Genomic DNA, 14849 nt, shown 5'->3' with positions numbered 1-14849 from the left:
AGGGATGGGGGCGGGGGGCGGAGAGAAACATCCCTGTGGGAGTGGCACGGGGATCGGTTGCCTCCCGCATGGCCCCGACAGGGCCAGGGATGGAGCCTGCCGTCGTGGTACCTGCCCTTTGCCGGAATTGAACCCGGACCCTTCAGTCCGAGGGCTGACACTAGCCAGGGCCGGGTCTCTTTTTATGGTCCACGGTCCGAGCCTGACACGTGCCGTGAGCCGGGGAGAGGGTGGCCCTGGTCAGATAGACGGTGGTAGTGAACCTCAGACCAGGCCCTGGGCTTCGGCGGGGCGGCTCTCCCTCGCCTCTGGCTCCCGTTGGACTGAGGAGCGCTGCTCCCCCAGAAGGTGGCCTGAGCCCCGCAGGAGGTCAGCCCGCGGTTTGGGGAGCTGAGGCCGCAGTCCCTTGTTAGCCTCTCGGCCTTTCCTGTGCAAGCTGCTGCCGGCAGCCTGGGAGCTAGAGAAACCTAGCAGGCTGATGCCCGCCTGTGCGCGCGTGGGGTCACCACCCCGTAGACAGCAGGAGGCACAGCTGTTCCCACTGCCGCCCCCCCCCCCCCCCCCGCCCCCCAGGCCTCCCGCATCCAGGCGGCCTGCCTTCCTCGCTGACTAAAGGTTTCTTGGCACTCAGTGGCTGGGGCAGACGGGCTTTCTGGGAAGCACAGCTGTGGGCCACCTGGCGCTGTAGGGCCCTGGACCAGCCCTGGACCAGCGCTGGGGAGATCGGCGGTGTCACGAGGCAAGCCCATGAGGTCACCTTCCTGGAATCCATGGACCTTCAGCCCTTGGGGTGTTTAAGCGTCCTTTCCCCAGTCCCTCTGGGGGCGGGCTCCGAGGTCACACACTGAGGAGGGTTTTCCTGCCGCAGTGTTCGGGGGCTCTGGCCCGGTTTGTGCACGGTGCCCCTCCCGTGCCCACAGGTGTTCCAGGCCGGGTCAGCGCAGATAGGGCTCCCCGGGCAGGGCCAGCGTCCTGCAGTCGCCGCCTCGGGGGACTGTGGGCCAGGGCACAGCTCCCTGTGGTCGGCCCGGGGCGGCCCGGAGGCGGGGCGCGGCCCCCAAAGACGTGTGCAGCAGGGAGGGCCGTGCTGTCACCCCGGCGCCTCTTGAGATGACCTCCCCTGACCTCTCCTGCCCCAGCCTTCCCCTCCCTGCCCGAGTGAAGGAGCAAGCTGCTTTTTACCCTGGTGGCCAGTTCATTCCCTCACTGACTAAGGGTCCGGGAGCCTTTGCTGTTCTGGCCCTTCCCCAAGTGCCAGCCCGGCTGTCTCCCGGGCCTGCTGCTGGCGGGCTGGCTGCAGCGGAGCCTGGCGCTCACAGGCCGCGCGAGCAGCAGCGGTGGCCCAGCGGTGGCCCAGCGGTGGCCTCCCAGAGCTGCTGGGAGCGCTGATCTGGGGGCGCGTGGGGTCCACGTGAAGGTGGGGTTGTCCACGGCCATCGGCACTTCTCAAGCTGCTCAGCTCGGAGGGGCCGAAGGGAAAACCTGTGCGGAGTGTGAGCTGGGCTCACTTAAAGTGGCCTAGAACAGTGGTCGGCAAACCGCGGCTCGCGAGCCACAGGCGGCTCGTTGGCCCCTTGAGTGTGGCTCTTCCACAAAATACCACGGCCTGGGCGAGTCTATTTTGAAGAAGTGGCGTTAGAAGAAGTTTAAGTTTAAAACATGTGGCTCTCAAAAGAAATTCCAATCGTTGTCCTGTTGTTATTTGGCTCTGTGGACGAATGAGTTTGCCGACCACTGGCCTAGAAGATCCAAAACTGGCAAAAAAATAAAATAAAGATCCTTCTCTTCCTCTTCCTCTCCCCAGTAGCGGAGAGAGCCGTTGAGGATGCGTCTGCGGAGCTTGACCCTCTGTGTCTCTAACCAGGTCCCCATGGCTGCTGCTGGCTCCTTTGCTGTCCCCAACCGTCCCCCAGGTCACCTCCCCGCCCTGCTGCCTGTGCCCGGAGGGCGTGCACCGCTTCCAGTGGATCAGAAACCTGGTCCCGGAGTTCGGCGTCTGCAGCTCCCACGTCAGGGTGCTCTCGGCCCCCGCCGAGTTTTTTGAGCTCATGAAGGTGAGTTGCGTTGAAGGCGGAGCGCGGTGGGCAGGCGGAGCGCGGTGGGTGCGGTGGGCAGGCGGAGCGCGGTGGGCAGGGGGAGCGTGGTGGGCAGGGGGCAGTGGGCAGGGGGAGCGCGGTGGGCAGGCGGAGCGCGGTGGGCAGGCGGAGCGCGGTGGGCAGGGGGAGCGCGGTGGGCAGGGGGAGCGCGGTGGGCAGGGAGAGCGCGGTGGGCAGGCGGAGCGCGGTGGGCAGGCGGAGCGGTGGGCAGGGGGAGCGCGGTGGGCAGGGAGAGCGCGGTGGGCAGGCGGAGCACGGTGGGCAGGGGGAGCGCGGTGGGCAGGGGGAGCGCGGTGGGCAGGGGGAGCGCGGTGGGCAGGCGGAGCGCGGTGGGCAGGGGGAGCGCGGTGGGCAGGCGGAGCGCGGTGGGCAGGGGGAGCGCGGTGGGCAGGGGGAGCGCGGTGGGCAGGCGGAGCGCGGTGGGCAGGGGGAGCGCGGTGGGCAGGGGGAGCGCGGTGGGCAGGGAGAGCGCGGTGGGCAGGCGGAGCGCGGTTGGCAGGCGGAGCGCGGTGGATGTGTGGGTAGGGGTTCGGGTGTGAGGTTGGGGGCGTCCTGGGTTGGGGCCGCCTTCTGTTCTGGAAGCTTTTAATGCTGCTCACTCACTCCTGTGGGCCCTGCCTGTTGTGTTCCAGCGCACAGGTGGGTGAGTCCGCTTGGTCAGAGCTCCCCTGTGTGGCTAAGGTGGAGCAGCCCAGACGGGGCAGCGGGGGCAGGTCCTGGGCTCCGGGCCTGTCCTGTGCTGGGGGCAGCCCACCAGAGGGGAGGCAGGAGGGCATGTGCCCCGCCCGGCGGCCCTGCTGGCGACGGCCGGGAAGGACCGACCTGGTTCTGGCCGGGCACTGGGACCTCTGCCCCGGAGACGGCTCCCACAAGCCGCGTCACGGGTGGGCGTCGTGTGCGGGTGCAGACTGCGTGGCCGGGACGTGCTGGCCTCCCGCTCCTGCAGAGGCGTGGCAGCGGCCTGGGGCGCGGGCTCTGGTTGTGGCCCCGCAGTCCTGGTCCTTTCTGGTGCCGTCTGTGCCTGAGGAGCTGCTGAACTTGGCCCTGGGGCCCCCCAGGAGTTCATGCGCCTCTCCTTCTCTGTGGCTGAACTGCTAATTGGAGTGAGGTAATTCAGTGCTGACGACTTTTTATGGCCATGGACTCAGGGAGTTCATCCAACAGTGAGGTTAGAGCCCAGGTCTGAGGAGGTCAGACAGGTCTGCCCAGGAATGCGCTCTCCTTTAGCCCTGAGCTTACTCCTGGCCGGCTCCTTCCAGAACCAGTTCTGTGTGTGTGTGTGTGTGTGTACGTGTGTACATTTGTCTATTTGTCTATGCCTGTGTGTGTGGGTGTGTGTGTACGTATGTACGTTTGTCTATTTGTCTATGCCTGTGTTTGTGTATCTGCCTGTGTGTGTACGTGTGTACATTTGCCTATTTGTCTATGCGTGTCTGTGTGTGTACGTGTGTACATTTGTCTGTTTGTCTATGCCTGTGTGTGTGTGTGTACGTGTGTACATTTGTCTCTTTGTCTGTGCCTGTATGTGTGTGTGTACGTGTGTACATTTGTCTATTTGTTTGTGCCTGCCTGTGTGTGTATGTGTGTACATTTGTCTATTTGTTTGTGCCTGCCTGTGTGTGTATGTGTGTACATTTGTCTATTTGTTTGTGCATGTATGTGTGTGTATGTGTGTACATTTGTCTATTTGTCTATGCCTGTGTGTGTACGTGTGTACATTTGTCTATTTGTTTGTGCATGTATGTGTGTGTATGTGTGTACATTTGTCTATTTGTCTATGCCTGTGTGTGTGTGCATGTGTACATTTGTCTGTTTGTTTATGCCTGTGTGTGTGTGCCTGCCTGTGTGTGTATGTGTGTACATTTGTCTATTTGTCTGTGCCTGTGTGTGTGTGTGTATGTGTGTACATTTGTCTATTTGTCTGTGCCTGTATGTGTGTGTACGTGTGTACATTTGTCTATGCCTGTATGTGTGTGTGTACATGTGTACATTTGTCTATGCCTGTGTGTGTGTGTACGTGTGTACATTTGTCTATTTGTCTATACCTGTGTGTGTGTGTGTACGTGTGTACATTTGTCTGTTTGTCTATGCCTGTGTGTGTATCTGCCTGTGTGTGTACGTGTGTACATTTGTCTGTTTGTCTGTGCCTGTGTGTGTGTGTGTGTGCATGTGGCTGTGTGCGTGCTCCCCCTCCCCCCACTCGCCTGTCCACACGCCCACGTTGGTGTCAGTGCTGCTGAGGCTGTTTGCTCTGTGCTGGGGCTGGAAGAAACAGGTTCTTAGTGTCCTCATGATGTCCAGGTGGCTGACAGTCTCCACGTGGTGACCCCTGGCCGGGAGGCGGCCGCACTGCGCACCTGCTCGGCGGGCGGGGCTGCAGAGACCAGAGGAGCCGTCTCCTGCCTCTGAGCCGGTCCCGGGCAGATGCCGCACTTCCGCACCACGCGGGCTGTGCCCCCGGACAGAGCGCAGCCGGTCCCGCCGGTCCCCGTGCTGTCGGGCTGTGGTGCAGGGGGCTGTGCGGGCCCAGGAGAGGACACGGCTGTGGGGCTGATGCGCTGCGTCATCTTGGAATGCTGGGATGTTCTGTTTACGTGTCTCCATACCCGTCTGTCTGCATTTCAAGAGAAATACGTGCTCCTCCTAAAACTCCAGCTGCGCAGGTTTGCGCCCGCACCCTCCCCCAGCGCTGCTCCTCCGTGTGTGTTCCGCAGGCCCTGCGCACGCTCACACACACGTGCAGGTGTGTGCGGGGCGGGTCCGGGGAGCGTGGCTTGCACTGTGCTCAGTGATGGGCGTCTCAGCTGTGCGTGAGGCATCCAGGCGTGTGCACGCCCTCCCGAGCGCGGCGTGGTGTCTGGTGCAGGTAGATCCCGCTAACTTCCGGCCGAGTATTTCTAGGGAGGATTGTGGTCCATCCATGTTGGGGGTCAGGATAGTTCGGTGTGGGTGTTACTTGCCTCCACGGTCGAAGGACTGTATTTTCTCAGCGACGTGGAAATGCTGGTGCGAACTCTGCGATGTCCCTTCGCTTCCAGGGGCAGATCAAAGCAGCCAAGAGGCGGGTCGTGATGGCGTCTCTGTACCTGGGGACAGGTCCTTTGGAACAGGAACTGGTAAGCTTGAGGGGAGCAGTCCTGCGGGGAGCAGGGGGTTGCCTCCAGACCTCGCGCTGCCCAGCGCCTGGTGTAGGCGGAGAGCGGCCCTTCCTTGGCCCCGTCTGTGGCCAGCTCTTGCTCTCGTGGCCCCAAATACTGGGGCATGTCGGGAGGACGGGGAGGGCGTGGGGAGGCCCAGTCCTGGCCTCTGACCTTGCTGGTCAGTGTCCCCCTCGCCCTGCTCAGGGTCCCCGCTGCTCCCGAGGCGGCCTCAGATGGAGGAGTTCTGTGGTGCCGGTTTCTGAGCGCGGACGGGGTGTGCCTAGGACGGGGTGTGCCCAGGACGGGGTGTGCCTAGGACGGGGTGTGCCCAGGACGGGGTGTGCCCAGGACGGGGTGTGCCCAGGACGGGGGCATGGCCGGCACGTGGGCCGTTCCTAACACAGTCCCCCCTGGGTCTGCCCTCTGTGCCTTGGCAGGTGGACTGTCTGGAGGGCACCCTGGAAAAGTCACTCCAAGCGAAGTGTCCTTCCGACCTCAAGGTGTCCATCCTCCTGGACTTCATGCGGGGCTCCAGAGGTGGGTGCGGCCCTCCTCTCTCCCAGCTGTCCCCACCTCGCAGGCGGGGCTGGGTGAGGACGGCCTGACCGCCCGAGTCGGGCTCCTTCTGCGGCTGGGACTGCGGGCCCAACTGAGAACAGCGGAGGCACAGAGAGTTGTTTGCCTCCCATGACCACCTGCTTCGGGCAGGCTGCACGGGGTTCGGGGGTGTCACCAGGACCCCCCCGCTGGCCGTGTCCTGTGGCTTCCTTCTCCCTGTGGTGGCTCTGACGGCCAGGCCCTTCTTGCCGGGGCATCTTGTCCGTTGGAAGAGTCGGCACCCTGGTGGCCAGACCAGAGCCCCCAGTGGCTGCCCTCGGGCTCCAAGCGTGCGGCCCTGCCCCACCCAGGCCTGGTGCCCTCCGCTGTGGGGCTGGGGTGCGGGCTCGGGTGGGCACGGTCGTCACGCAGAGCAGAAACGCCAAGAGGGAGGGCGGGTGGCACCCCCAGGAAAGCTGAGGTGGGTGACCAGGAGGAGGCCAGTGGGTGCTGGTGGGGGGAGACAGAAGGTCTCCTGCACCGACCACATCAGCCCCGCCCTGGGCAGCGGGCGACCAGAACAGAGGTGCCCCGCGCTCCTCTGCCCAGAAACAGCGCCAGCTGAGCGGGCAGCACAGGCGGGGGGCCCGCGGAGGCGCTGCACCTGCTGCTGCCTTCCCGGTGAGCCCTGTCCTCCCTCCCCGCTCGCCCTGTGTCAGGCCAGAAGAACTCCCGCACGATGCTGCTCCCGCTCCTGCAGCGCTTTCCGGAACAGGTGCGCGTCTCCCTCTTCCACACCCCGAACCTCCGTGGGCTGCTCCGGCTCCTCATGCCCGAGCGCTTCAACGAGACCATCGGCCTGCAGCACATCAAGGTGTACCTCTTCGACGACAGCGTCATCCTGAGCGGGTGCGTGGCTTCCCTCCGCCAGCTCTCCCGCCACAGGCTCCCGCCCGGGGCCTTGGGGCCTGCTGGCCCGTCCAGTCCGCTCGCCTCTCGCCCCTCGCCCGTCTTCCTCGGCACCATGTCTGCCCTGGAAGCTGGACGCCCCCAGGGTTCCACGGTAGCCGGGTGGCCAGGCTGTGGAAGCAGCTAGATGCCCTGATCGCTGAGTGGATGAAGAGGTGGATGAAGTGGGATGTTGTTCAGCTAGAAGGATGCAGCCTTGCCGTTTGTGAGAACGTGGGTGGACCCAGAGGGTAGTAAGCGAGGTGAAGCACGTCAGGCAGGGAAAGACGTGATCTCCCTGATACTTGGGGCCTGAGAAACAACAACGTCACACTGAGAACAGGACCCACAGACAGAGAACAAGCGGATGGTTGCCAAAGGGGAGGCCGTGGGAGGCTGGGCATCAAAGAAAAATGAGTCGGGAAGTAAGATTCTGTCACACTTCCTTCACTCCACAAATAAAGGCAGCCGTGTGTACTGAGCGCCCACTGCGTGTCAGCCACTGCGCTAGGCCCTGGGTGTACCCTTAAACTCTCACCGGGACCTGGGCTGTGGGTTCCTCACTTGACACACGAGCAACCAGAGATCGGAGAGGACGGGTGGCGTCAGCAGAGCCAGGAGGGGACCCGGGACCACCTGGGTCTAAGACACGGGCGCCGTCACTACACTGGAAACGCGCCGGGCGCCGGCAGCTCTGGGGGAGGGGCTGTGCCGGCCGCTCCTGCCCGTCTCTTGGGAGTGGTCACGCTCAGTAGCCAGCTGTCACTGGCTGCTCCTGCCGCTGTGTCCTGCTCCGGGTTGTCAGCTGCTCCTGCTGGGTGCCCAAGACCTGTCACCAGGACCCACTGCTGCGCCTCGGGCCTGGTCCTCACCTGCTTTTCCTCCCCGCAGCGCCAACCTGAGTGACTCCTACTTCACCAACCGCCAGGACCGCTACGTGTTCCTGCAGGACTGTCCCGACGTCGCGGACTTCTTCACCGAGCTGGTGGACGCCGTGGGCGACGTGTCCCTGCAGCTGCAGGGCGACAACACCGTGCAGGTGGTGGAGGGCATGGTGCATCCTTACAAAGGTGGGCGCGGCCGTTCCCTCGCACGGAGGCTCTGCGCTCGGCCCCACTGCGGCCTGTGCTGCCGGCCTGGCAGCTGGCTCTCCGGGCCTTTGCGTTCCTGGGGTTCCGTGGCTCTGACGTCCTGGGGGCCTCTCAGTCTGCTGCTGAGTTGGCGAGTGTCAGTGCGCAGGGCAGGGGTTAAACCCAGACCCACCAGACCTGGAGAGGTGCTCCTTGGGTCCCCCAGGAGGGGCGTCTGAGCGGGCGCGCAGTGGAGGCCGGCCCGCCCCGTGATGGGCTCTGCCGCCCTGCCTGCCGCCGCCGGCACGCTCCGCTGTGACCGTGAGCTTCTCAGGTCCATAAAGGCGCACGGGTCCTCTTCGTCGCTGTGGAAGTAGGACCTGCGTGTTCGCCAGTTTGCCCTTGGGTTCCCAGAACCTGCACTCCTCACTCGGGCCCCACGGAAAACATGGGCGACCCTGGCCTAACCGAACAGGCGGGCACGAGCGTGCGGAGAACAGGTCCCGCAGGCAGGGAGGGCGAGTGAGATGCCGGGGCGGGCTGACGCCCTCTAACCCCCTCGCTGTGTCCCTCCAGGTGACCGGGCTGCATACTGCAAGGCAGCCAACGCTCGGGTCATGGGCGTTATCAACTCGGCCCGCACCCGCCAGCAGATGCTGCACGCCCAGACCTTCCACAGCGACGCCCTCGGGCCCCAGGGGGACGCCGCGGCCGCCGGTGACCGCAGGCCAGCGCCAGACACGTGGATCTACCCGCTGGTCCAGATGAAGCCCTTTGAGATCCAGATCGACGAGGCGGTCACCTCGGCCCTGCTGACCGAGGCCGAGTGCGGGGCCAGGGTCTACCTCACCACCGGCTACTTCAACCTGACCCAGGCCTACATGGACCTGGTCCTGGGCACGCGGGCCGAGTACCAGATCCTGCTGGCCTCCCCGGAGGTGAACGGTTTCTTCGGGGCCAAGGGGGTGGCGGGCGCCATCCCGGCCGCCTACGTGCACATCGAGCGGCAGTTCTACCGGGAGGTGTGCAGCCTGGGGCAGCAGGAGCGGGTCCGGCTGCAGGAGTACTGGCGGAGGGACTGGACCTTCCACGCCAAAGGTACAGGGCCAGCCCGCGGCGCCTCGCTGTCCCTCTGCTTGCATGTCGCGCACGCAAACCTCTCCTGGGCACCAGGCACGGGGAGCGCCAGTCTTGGGCGTCGTGCAGCCTCCCGGGCGGATGGCAGGGCGGGAGAGCCCCCTGACCCTGGCGCTCCCACAGCGGTGCGTCACCCTCGGGACTCAGGATGGCAAGGGGGCACGTATTTGGTCCTACACAATCGGTTTTCAGTCTTCCCCTCACCACCGCACTCTGGGAAAATTGAGGCTATGCCCTCCCGGCGCCCACGGGGACAGTGTGCGTGACCGTGGGTCCCAGGCTCAGTTGTCTGTGAGTCAGGACGCTGGGGCAGCCCTCACCTCCCTGGAGCGGCCGTGGGCACAGTCCCGGGGCGTGAGCTGAGATCTGAGACGTGTGGGTGGCTGGAGCTGTGCTGAGCCGCGGGCGGCCCGCCCTCGGGGAAACGCCCGCCCGGTGGCAGTCCTGTCTCCGGAGGGAGGGAGTGGAGCGCTGGGCCCTGAGCGCCCGGAGGCGGTGCGCCCCCCTTTCTCCTTGGCACTCAGAGGCCTGTGCTGATTCTGGGCTGCTCTGGAGGCTTCGGAAAAGCCTCGGCCTCCTCTCGGGTGTGGGCCTCTCGTCTGCTTGTCTGTGAGGCGGGAGGTCCCCTGGGCGCCTGGGGTTGCACGCTTCCTCCGAAACCGTGGCTTTCCTCCGGGCTGCACTGCGGGGAGCCAGGCCCCCCCCACCCCGGGACCCGCCCTCTGGGGACTGAACCTGACTCCCCAGGAGACTGCTGCCTCCAGGGTGGTGTCCGCTCCCCACGTGGATCCCCACGGGGCTGCTGGGCAGGTGGCATTGCCTGGTGGGCAGGAGTGGCCCATTGCTCCGACCCCAGCACGTGTCCCTGGCTAAGCCAGCTGGAGGTCAGGGGTCTCGACAGGCAGGCCAGCCGTGGAGGGTGCTGGCCGCCCCTCAGCTCGGGCTTTGTTACTTCCGAGAGTAGCCGTGCCCAGGGCGGGCGTCGCGACAGAGCTGGGCAGCGAGAGGGCATGTGTGTGCCTGGGAGCGGCTCCGAGGCCCGTCTGGGCAGGGCTGGCTCCTGGTCTGCTCCGAGGCCCGTCGGGAAGGTGTTCCCGCTGCCTCGGTCCCAGGCGGACCTGGCCCGTGCTCCTGAGGCTGTGGGTCACTTCCCTGAAGCCGCGCTGCGCAGTGACTCCCCAGTTACCGTTGAGACAGAAACACCCAGCAGGCTTTTCCAGTGCAGCTCGCCTTTTCCCGGACGGGCAAGCCCCTGCCACTCCTCCGCCCGCCCCGGCCCGCAGGGTGGGGCCTGCTGTCTGGGAGACTGGATTGCAGGGAAGGCCAGGAATCCCTGGGCGTGCACCTGCATGTGTGCGAGGGGGGAGGGTGGGTGGAGCAGGGGCTCACCCTTAAGCCAGGAGCCAGAGGTCAGAGGTCACTCAGTGCTTAGCGGGAGGCCTGGGTCCTTCCTGCTTTGCGGCTCTGAGTGGTAGTGGGGGGTCTTAAGCCAGCCCCTTTTTCTGGCTTCTCTGTCGATGGTCACTTCCCCCAAAGCAGCCTGTGTCGCAAGAGCCGGGAGCCAGGGGTGGTGTCGGGGTGGAGGGGGGGGCGGTGGCCCACTGAGTGACTGGACACTCTGCCCGGCCCGTGCTGGGTGCAGGGAGCGTGTCTGTGTTTGGACCCTGACCATTCCTGCCCACGGCTGAGGGCCCGAGACCACCATCCCCTTCCCCAGGTTCCTGGGGCAGCCCAGCCCCCCCTAGCTCCTGCTCCCACAAGCCCGCTGGTGAGGGGAGTGAGCCGGGAGTGAGCCGGCTGTGTTTCTGGGTGCCAGTGTCGCACACCCCGGGCGTCGGAGGCCTGTGTGCTGACCCCGTTGGCGGCGTGCTTTCTGGGGGTTTGTCACACGGAGGTTTCAACTGCCCTGGAGCTCTGCTCTGCCTTGTCTTCCCCGCCCCGCCCCCAGACCTGGCAGCCACCGCTCTCTGTCCGGTGCCCACGGCTCTGTCCTGTGCACACGTCAAGTGCGGACCACACAGTGTGCAGCCTTCTCCGGGAACATGCGTGTAAGGGCCTGCATCCTCGAAGCTCATTCGTTTTTACTGCTGGATGCGCTCCCTTGTCTGGATAGGCCAGCTTATCTGCGCACCTACTGAGCGCATCTCGGCTGCTTCCAGGGGTCCCCTTTGAACTCTGGCCCTGGTGGAGAGGGACCCAGGGGGCCAGGCGCAGAACAGCTGATTCCCCTCCTAGCGAGGTGAGGCGGGGCCATCCACCTGCCGTCCACGTGCCAGCAGCCTGACCCCTGTAGGCAGCAGCGTCGGGGCCCGTGTGTGCGTGAGGTGTGCGGGCCGGTGCTCCGTGGTGGGGTGGTCCGAGGGGGAGCAGAAGGCTGCCCAGCCCCGGCAGAGGCCCCATCCACACTGGGACGCGGCCTCAGCTCGTGGGCGTGTGTTTCAGGGAAAGGGTTAGAAGTGAGTGTGAGCCGTTGACTTTGACTCACCTGGGCGCAGCACTAGCCTTAGCAACGTGTGTGGCGGGTGCGGCGGGGGTGGGGGGCCTCGGATTGAGAGGTTTCTGGCTCAGGAGGCAGAAACCTGTTAATGGTGGTGAGAATCACCACTCTTTACTGCCTTCCCGATAGGCCGCTCGGCACAGTGCCCAAAAGTGAACTCGCAGTGAGAGCTGGGCAGCTCCACCCTGTTTACCTGGCACACCTGGGGCCCGTCCCACCTGGGAGCCGGCAGGTGTGCTGGGGCAGGGCCCTGGCTGCGCACCTGAGACCAGCCTGCACGCACTCCCAGGCCTGTGTGGTCATTCCTGCTGCTCTGCGGCCAGGACGGCAGGAACCGTGCTGTCTTCAGCCCCCTCTCGCCGTTACGGGGTCTGAGACCCTGAGGTGCACCGCAGAGTTGTGGGGGGGGCTGAGGAGGGGGTGTCAAGAGGATTGTCCTCGGCGTGGTCCTCACGGGAGGGTCATTTACACCCAGTGTCGGGGGGGGGGGGCCCGCGCTGTCAGACAGCTGTCGGCCCAGGGCTGCTGTGCCCGGCAGCATCCGGGACACGGGACATGGTGACTGACGCCCGCCCTCCACGGCTTATAGTTTAACGCGGGCAGCGATAAGCGGGCGACCTGTTCAGATCTAACATCAGGCCGTGGGGAGGGTTCGGGAGACGGAGCAGGGCAGGGGCTTGTCCAGGCTGCCGGGCCGCTGGGAGGTGACCCTGAGGGAATGGAAATGGGAAGCAGAGGCCGGTGCCCGGGGCAGGCGCCATGGAGCTGGGGCTCTGGTTCCCTCCGAGAGGCCAGGCGGGGCTGCGTGGAGCGGGGGCTGCAGGCGAGAACACAGCGGGAGCAGGTGTCCCCCTTTCTAAAGGGGCTCCGCGTGCAGCGGCCCCCTCCCTGGTCGGGACTCCAGTCCAGTCGTCCTGGCCCCTCTCTGAACGCCCGCACCAGCTGCAGAGCCCTCCCTAGCCTGGGGTTCCTGGAATCTGGAGACCCGGGGCCAAAGGTCAGGCCGAGCCAGGAGCTGGGGCCTGATAGCAGGTTTCTGGTCGCTGGGAAGTGTGTTTCCTGGCAGTGAGGTGCCTGTCGGCACCCGGCGCTCCCGACACGAGGGAGGAAACGGCTCAGCGGGCCCTGTCATCCTCTGCGCATCCCCTCCCAGCTGGGCAGGGCGCGGCAGAGCCGGCTCCTGGCTCCAGGCTCCAGGGCGCTCGCCATGAGGCAGCCCGTCGCACCGTTGATGGTCTTGATCAGCTTTTGTGGGCCAAAGTCTGCAGTGAAACTGGACCCTGGGGCAGCCGTGGGCAAACTACGGCCCGCGGGCAGGATCCGGTCCGTTAGGCTGTTCTGTCCGGCCTGCGGAGCCGAAAGAGTGGAGGGTTCTCTTGCTCTCCCCTCCGCTCCTTTACTTTGAATTTATATTAGTTCACACAAACACTCCATCTATGCTTTTGTCCCGGCCCTCCGGTCCAGTTTAAGAACCCATTGTGGCCCTCGAGTCAAAAAGTTTGCCCACCCCTGCCCTGGGGGTTTGAGCGGGTGGCCAGTGGGGCAACAGCTGGGTGCCTCTGTGGTCCTGAGTGCTCACCTGAGTGCAGCCGGGCCCGAGGGCGAGGAGGGAGGAGTGGTGTGCCATCTTTCCCGGGCGCGGGGAGGCACTGGCAGCGTGGCCTTAGCGTGTAGCGCACACACGCAGTGCGCAGTGTAGCCGTGATAATAGAACTCTTTGGGGTGGCATTTAGGAAAATCAGCTCTAAAAGAGCTTGTTCATGGGGGTCGGTGATGAGAACAGGTTGCAAAGCAGAGGTGCGTGTGGGGGACCCGTCGGGGTGGGCTGCCTGCCGTGAGGGCCGAGCCCTGGTTGCCCTGCCTGGAAGCCGTCCGTTCATGCAGATTTTACGAATAAAAGGGCCCTAGGACCATGCCCTGCAGCCGTCCCCCCGCACCCTGTGGTGCAGGAGCCTTGGGAGGCAGGGTGGTGAGCCACGTTGGCCGTAACCATGTCACCTATGGGGGTGGCAGTCTCCGTCCCCGCGCCCTCTCCTGTGCCCCTGAGCAGCCCGGGCGCTGGCTGGCGGGCAGCATTGAGCACACCACTGGCTTAAGGGGCTGCTCTTGGCATCGGAAGGGTCAGGGCAGTGATGCGGCACGGGGCTCTGAGCCTGCTGTCCGTGCGGGGGACCAGCTGGCATTTCCCTTGGGCCCCTCACCACCTGGAGCAGGGTCCAGGGCCAGCCTGGCCACCGTGGGGTCTCTTGACAAGGCCCCGTGGGTGGGCTGCTGATGGAGCGATACCCACCGGCATGCAGGCGGCTTTGATGTGGCCCCTGTGTGCGCGTGCGTGTGGAGGGGTCAAGCCCTTTACAGGAAGCAGCATCGTCATCTCTTACCCAAGACGTTCTTGGAAGTGCTCTTGCCCTGAGTGAGAATTAGGAAACGGTTGCTATTTTAGGAGCTCGGTGTGTGCTTCACGCTGCTCGCTCGTGACAGTCATGCTCGCGGCGGCCCGTTGAAAAGGTCATGTTGGCAGAGGAGGGGCCGAGGGACGGGGATGTAAGGAGGCAGCTGGGAGGAGGGGAGCCCTGCACCGCCAGGGTCCCTCTCAGAACCCACCTGTCGTCAGGCTTGGCAAGACGGGCCCCGGGGTGCAGTGCAGCAGAACAAGGGCGTCCCAGAGAGCCACCGGGGGGCCAGGCCGCCATGGACCGAGGGCCGGTCTCCCAGGGGCCGGGGCAGGGGCGGGGGGGCTGCATCTCTCTTAGGGAGCAGGGGGGCGGAGCCCGCCGAACTCACTCTGCACCTCTGCTCTTCCCGCAGGCCTCTGGCTCTACCTGGCCGGGAGCGGCCTGCCCTGCCTCACCTTGATTGGCTCTCCTAATTTTGGGTACAGGTCGGTGCACCGGGACCTGGAGGCCCAGATCGCCATCGTGACGGAGAGCCAGGCCCTGCAGCAGCAGCTCCACCAGGTGGGTCTGCAGGTGGGTTTCCCCGGGGAGGGGCCGTTGCTGGTCCCTCGAGGGCCATGTCTCTCGAGCACTGAGCAGTGAGGAAGCACCGGGGCCCTCGCCAGGCAGCGGTGTGCACCCAGCGGCCAGCTCTCCTCCTCGGCTGCTTCCTGGGGGGAGAGACTGTTCTCCCCGGGGTGCAGAACAGCGGAGTTCCCCAACCTCTCCCAGGAACGGCCCGCTGGACGGGTGCGAGGGGAGGGGCCAGGCTGGCTCGGTCCTGGCCCGTTTGGGAGGAGCTTCAGGCAGCACCCCATCATTTCAGGAAAAGACCCTCCCAGAGGGCAGGGAGGGAGAGGCAAGAGGAGGGGGCCCCAGGCGGAGGGGCCGGAAGGGAGCAGCACCCACAGGGGGGACAGACAGGCCGGAGAAAGGAGGCTGTCTGCGCAGAGATGGGGGTGCCACTGCAGGGGCCTCACGGGGCCGAC

The 14849-nt window shown here is 65.3% G+C and overlaps 1 protein-coding gene across 7 annotated transcripts in view; it reads left to right on the top strand.

Moving 5' to 3' along the window:
- PGS1 (phosphatidylglycerophosphate synthase 1) overlaps positions 1-14849 on the top strand; it is a 42589-nt gene that overhangs the window by 6855 nt on the left and 20885 nt on the right. For 2 of the 7 annotated variants that reach the window (XR_013961083.1, XM_080677889.1), the window contains exons 2-8: positions 1865-2054; positions 5135-5212; positions 5674-5773; positions 6493-6682; positions 7613-7791; positions 8368-8889; positions 14234-14394. Coding sequence is in view for 4 of the 7 variants with exons in the window: in XM_080677889.1 (XP_080534015.1) it covers positions 1865-2054; positions 5135-5212; positions 5674-5773; positions 6493-6682; positions 7613-7791; positions 8368-8889; positions 14234-14394 (1420 nt within the window). In the remaining 3 variants the exon portion in view is untranslated. The remainder of the gene's footprint in view (positions 1-1864; positions 2055-5134; positions 5213-5673; positions 5774-6492; positions 6683-7612; positions 7792-8367; positions 8890-14233; positions 14395-14849) is intronic. The other 5 variants (XR_013961084.1, XR_013961085.1, XM_080677890.1 and 2 more) reach the window with 3 other exon arrangements.

The sequence above is a fragment of the Plecotus auritus genome (genome assembly GCF_963455305.1).
Source record: "Plecotus auritus genome assembly, chromosome: 7".
NCBI classification, from domain to species: Eukaryota; Metazoa; Chordata; class Mammalia; order Chiroptera; family Vespertilionidae; genus Plecotus; species Plecotus auritus.
The sequence above is the reverse complement of the archived record's forward strand: the minus strand, read 5'-3'. Positions and strand labels throughout refer to the sequence as shown.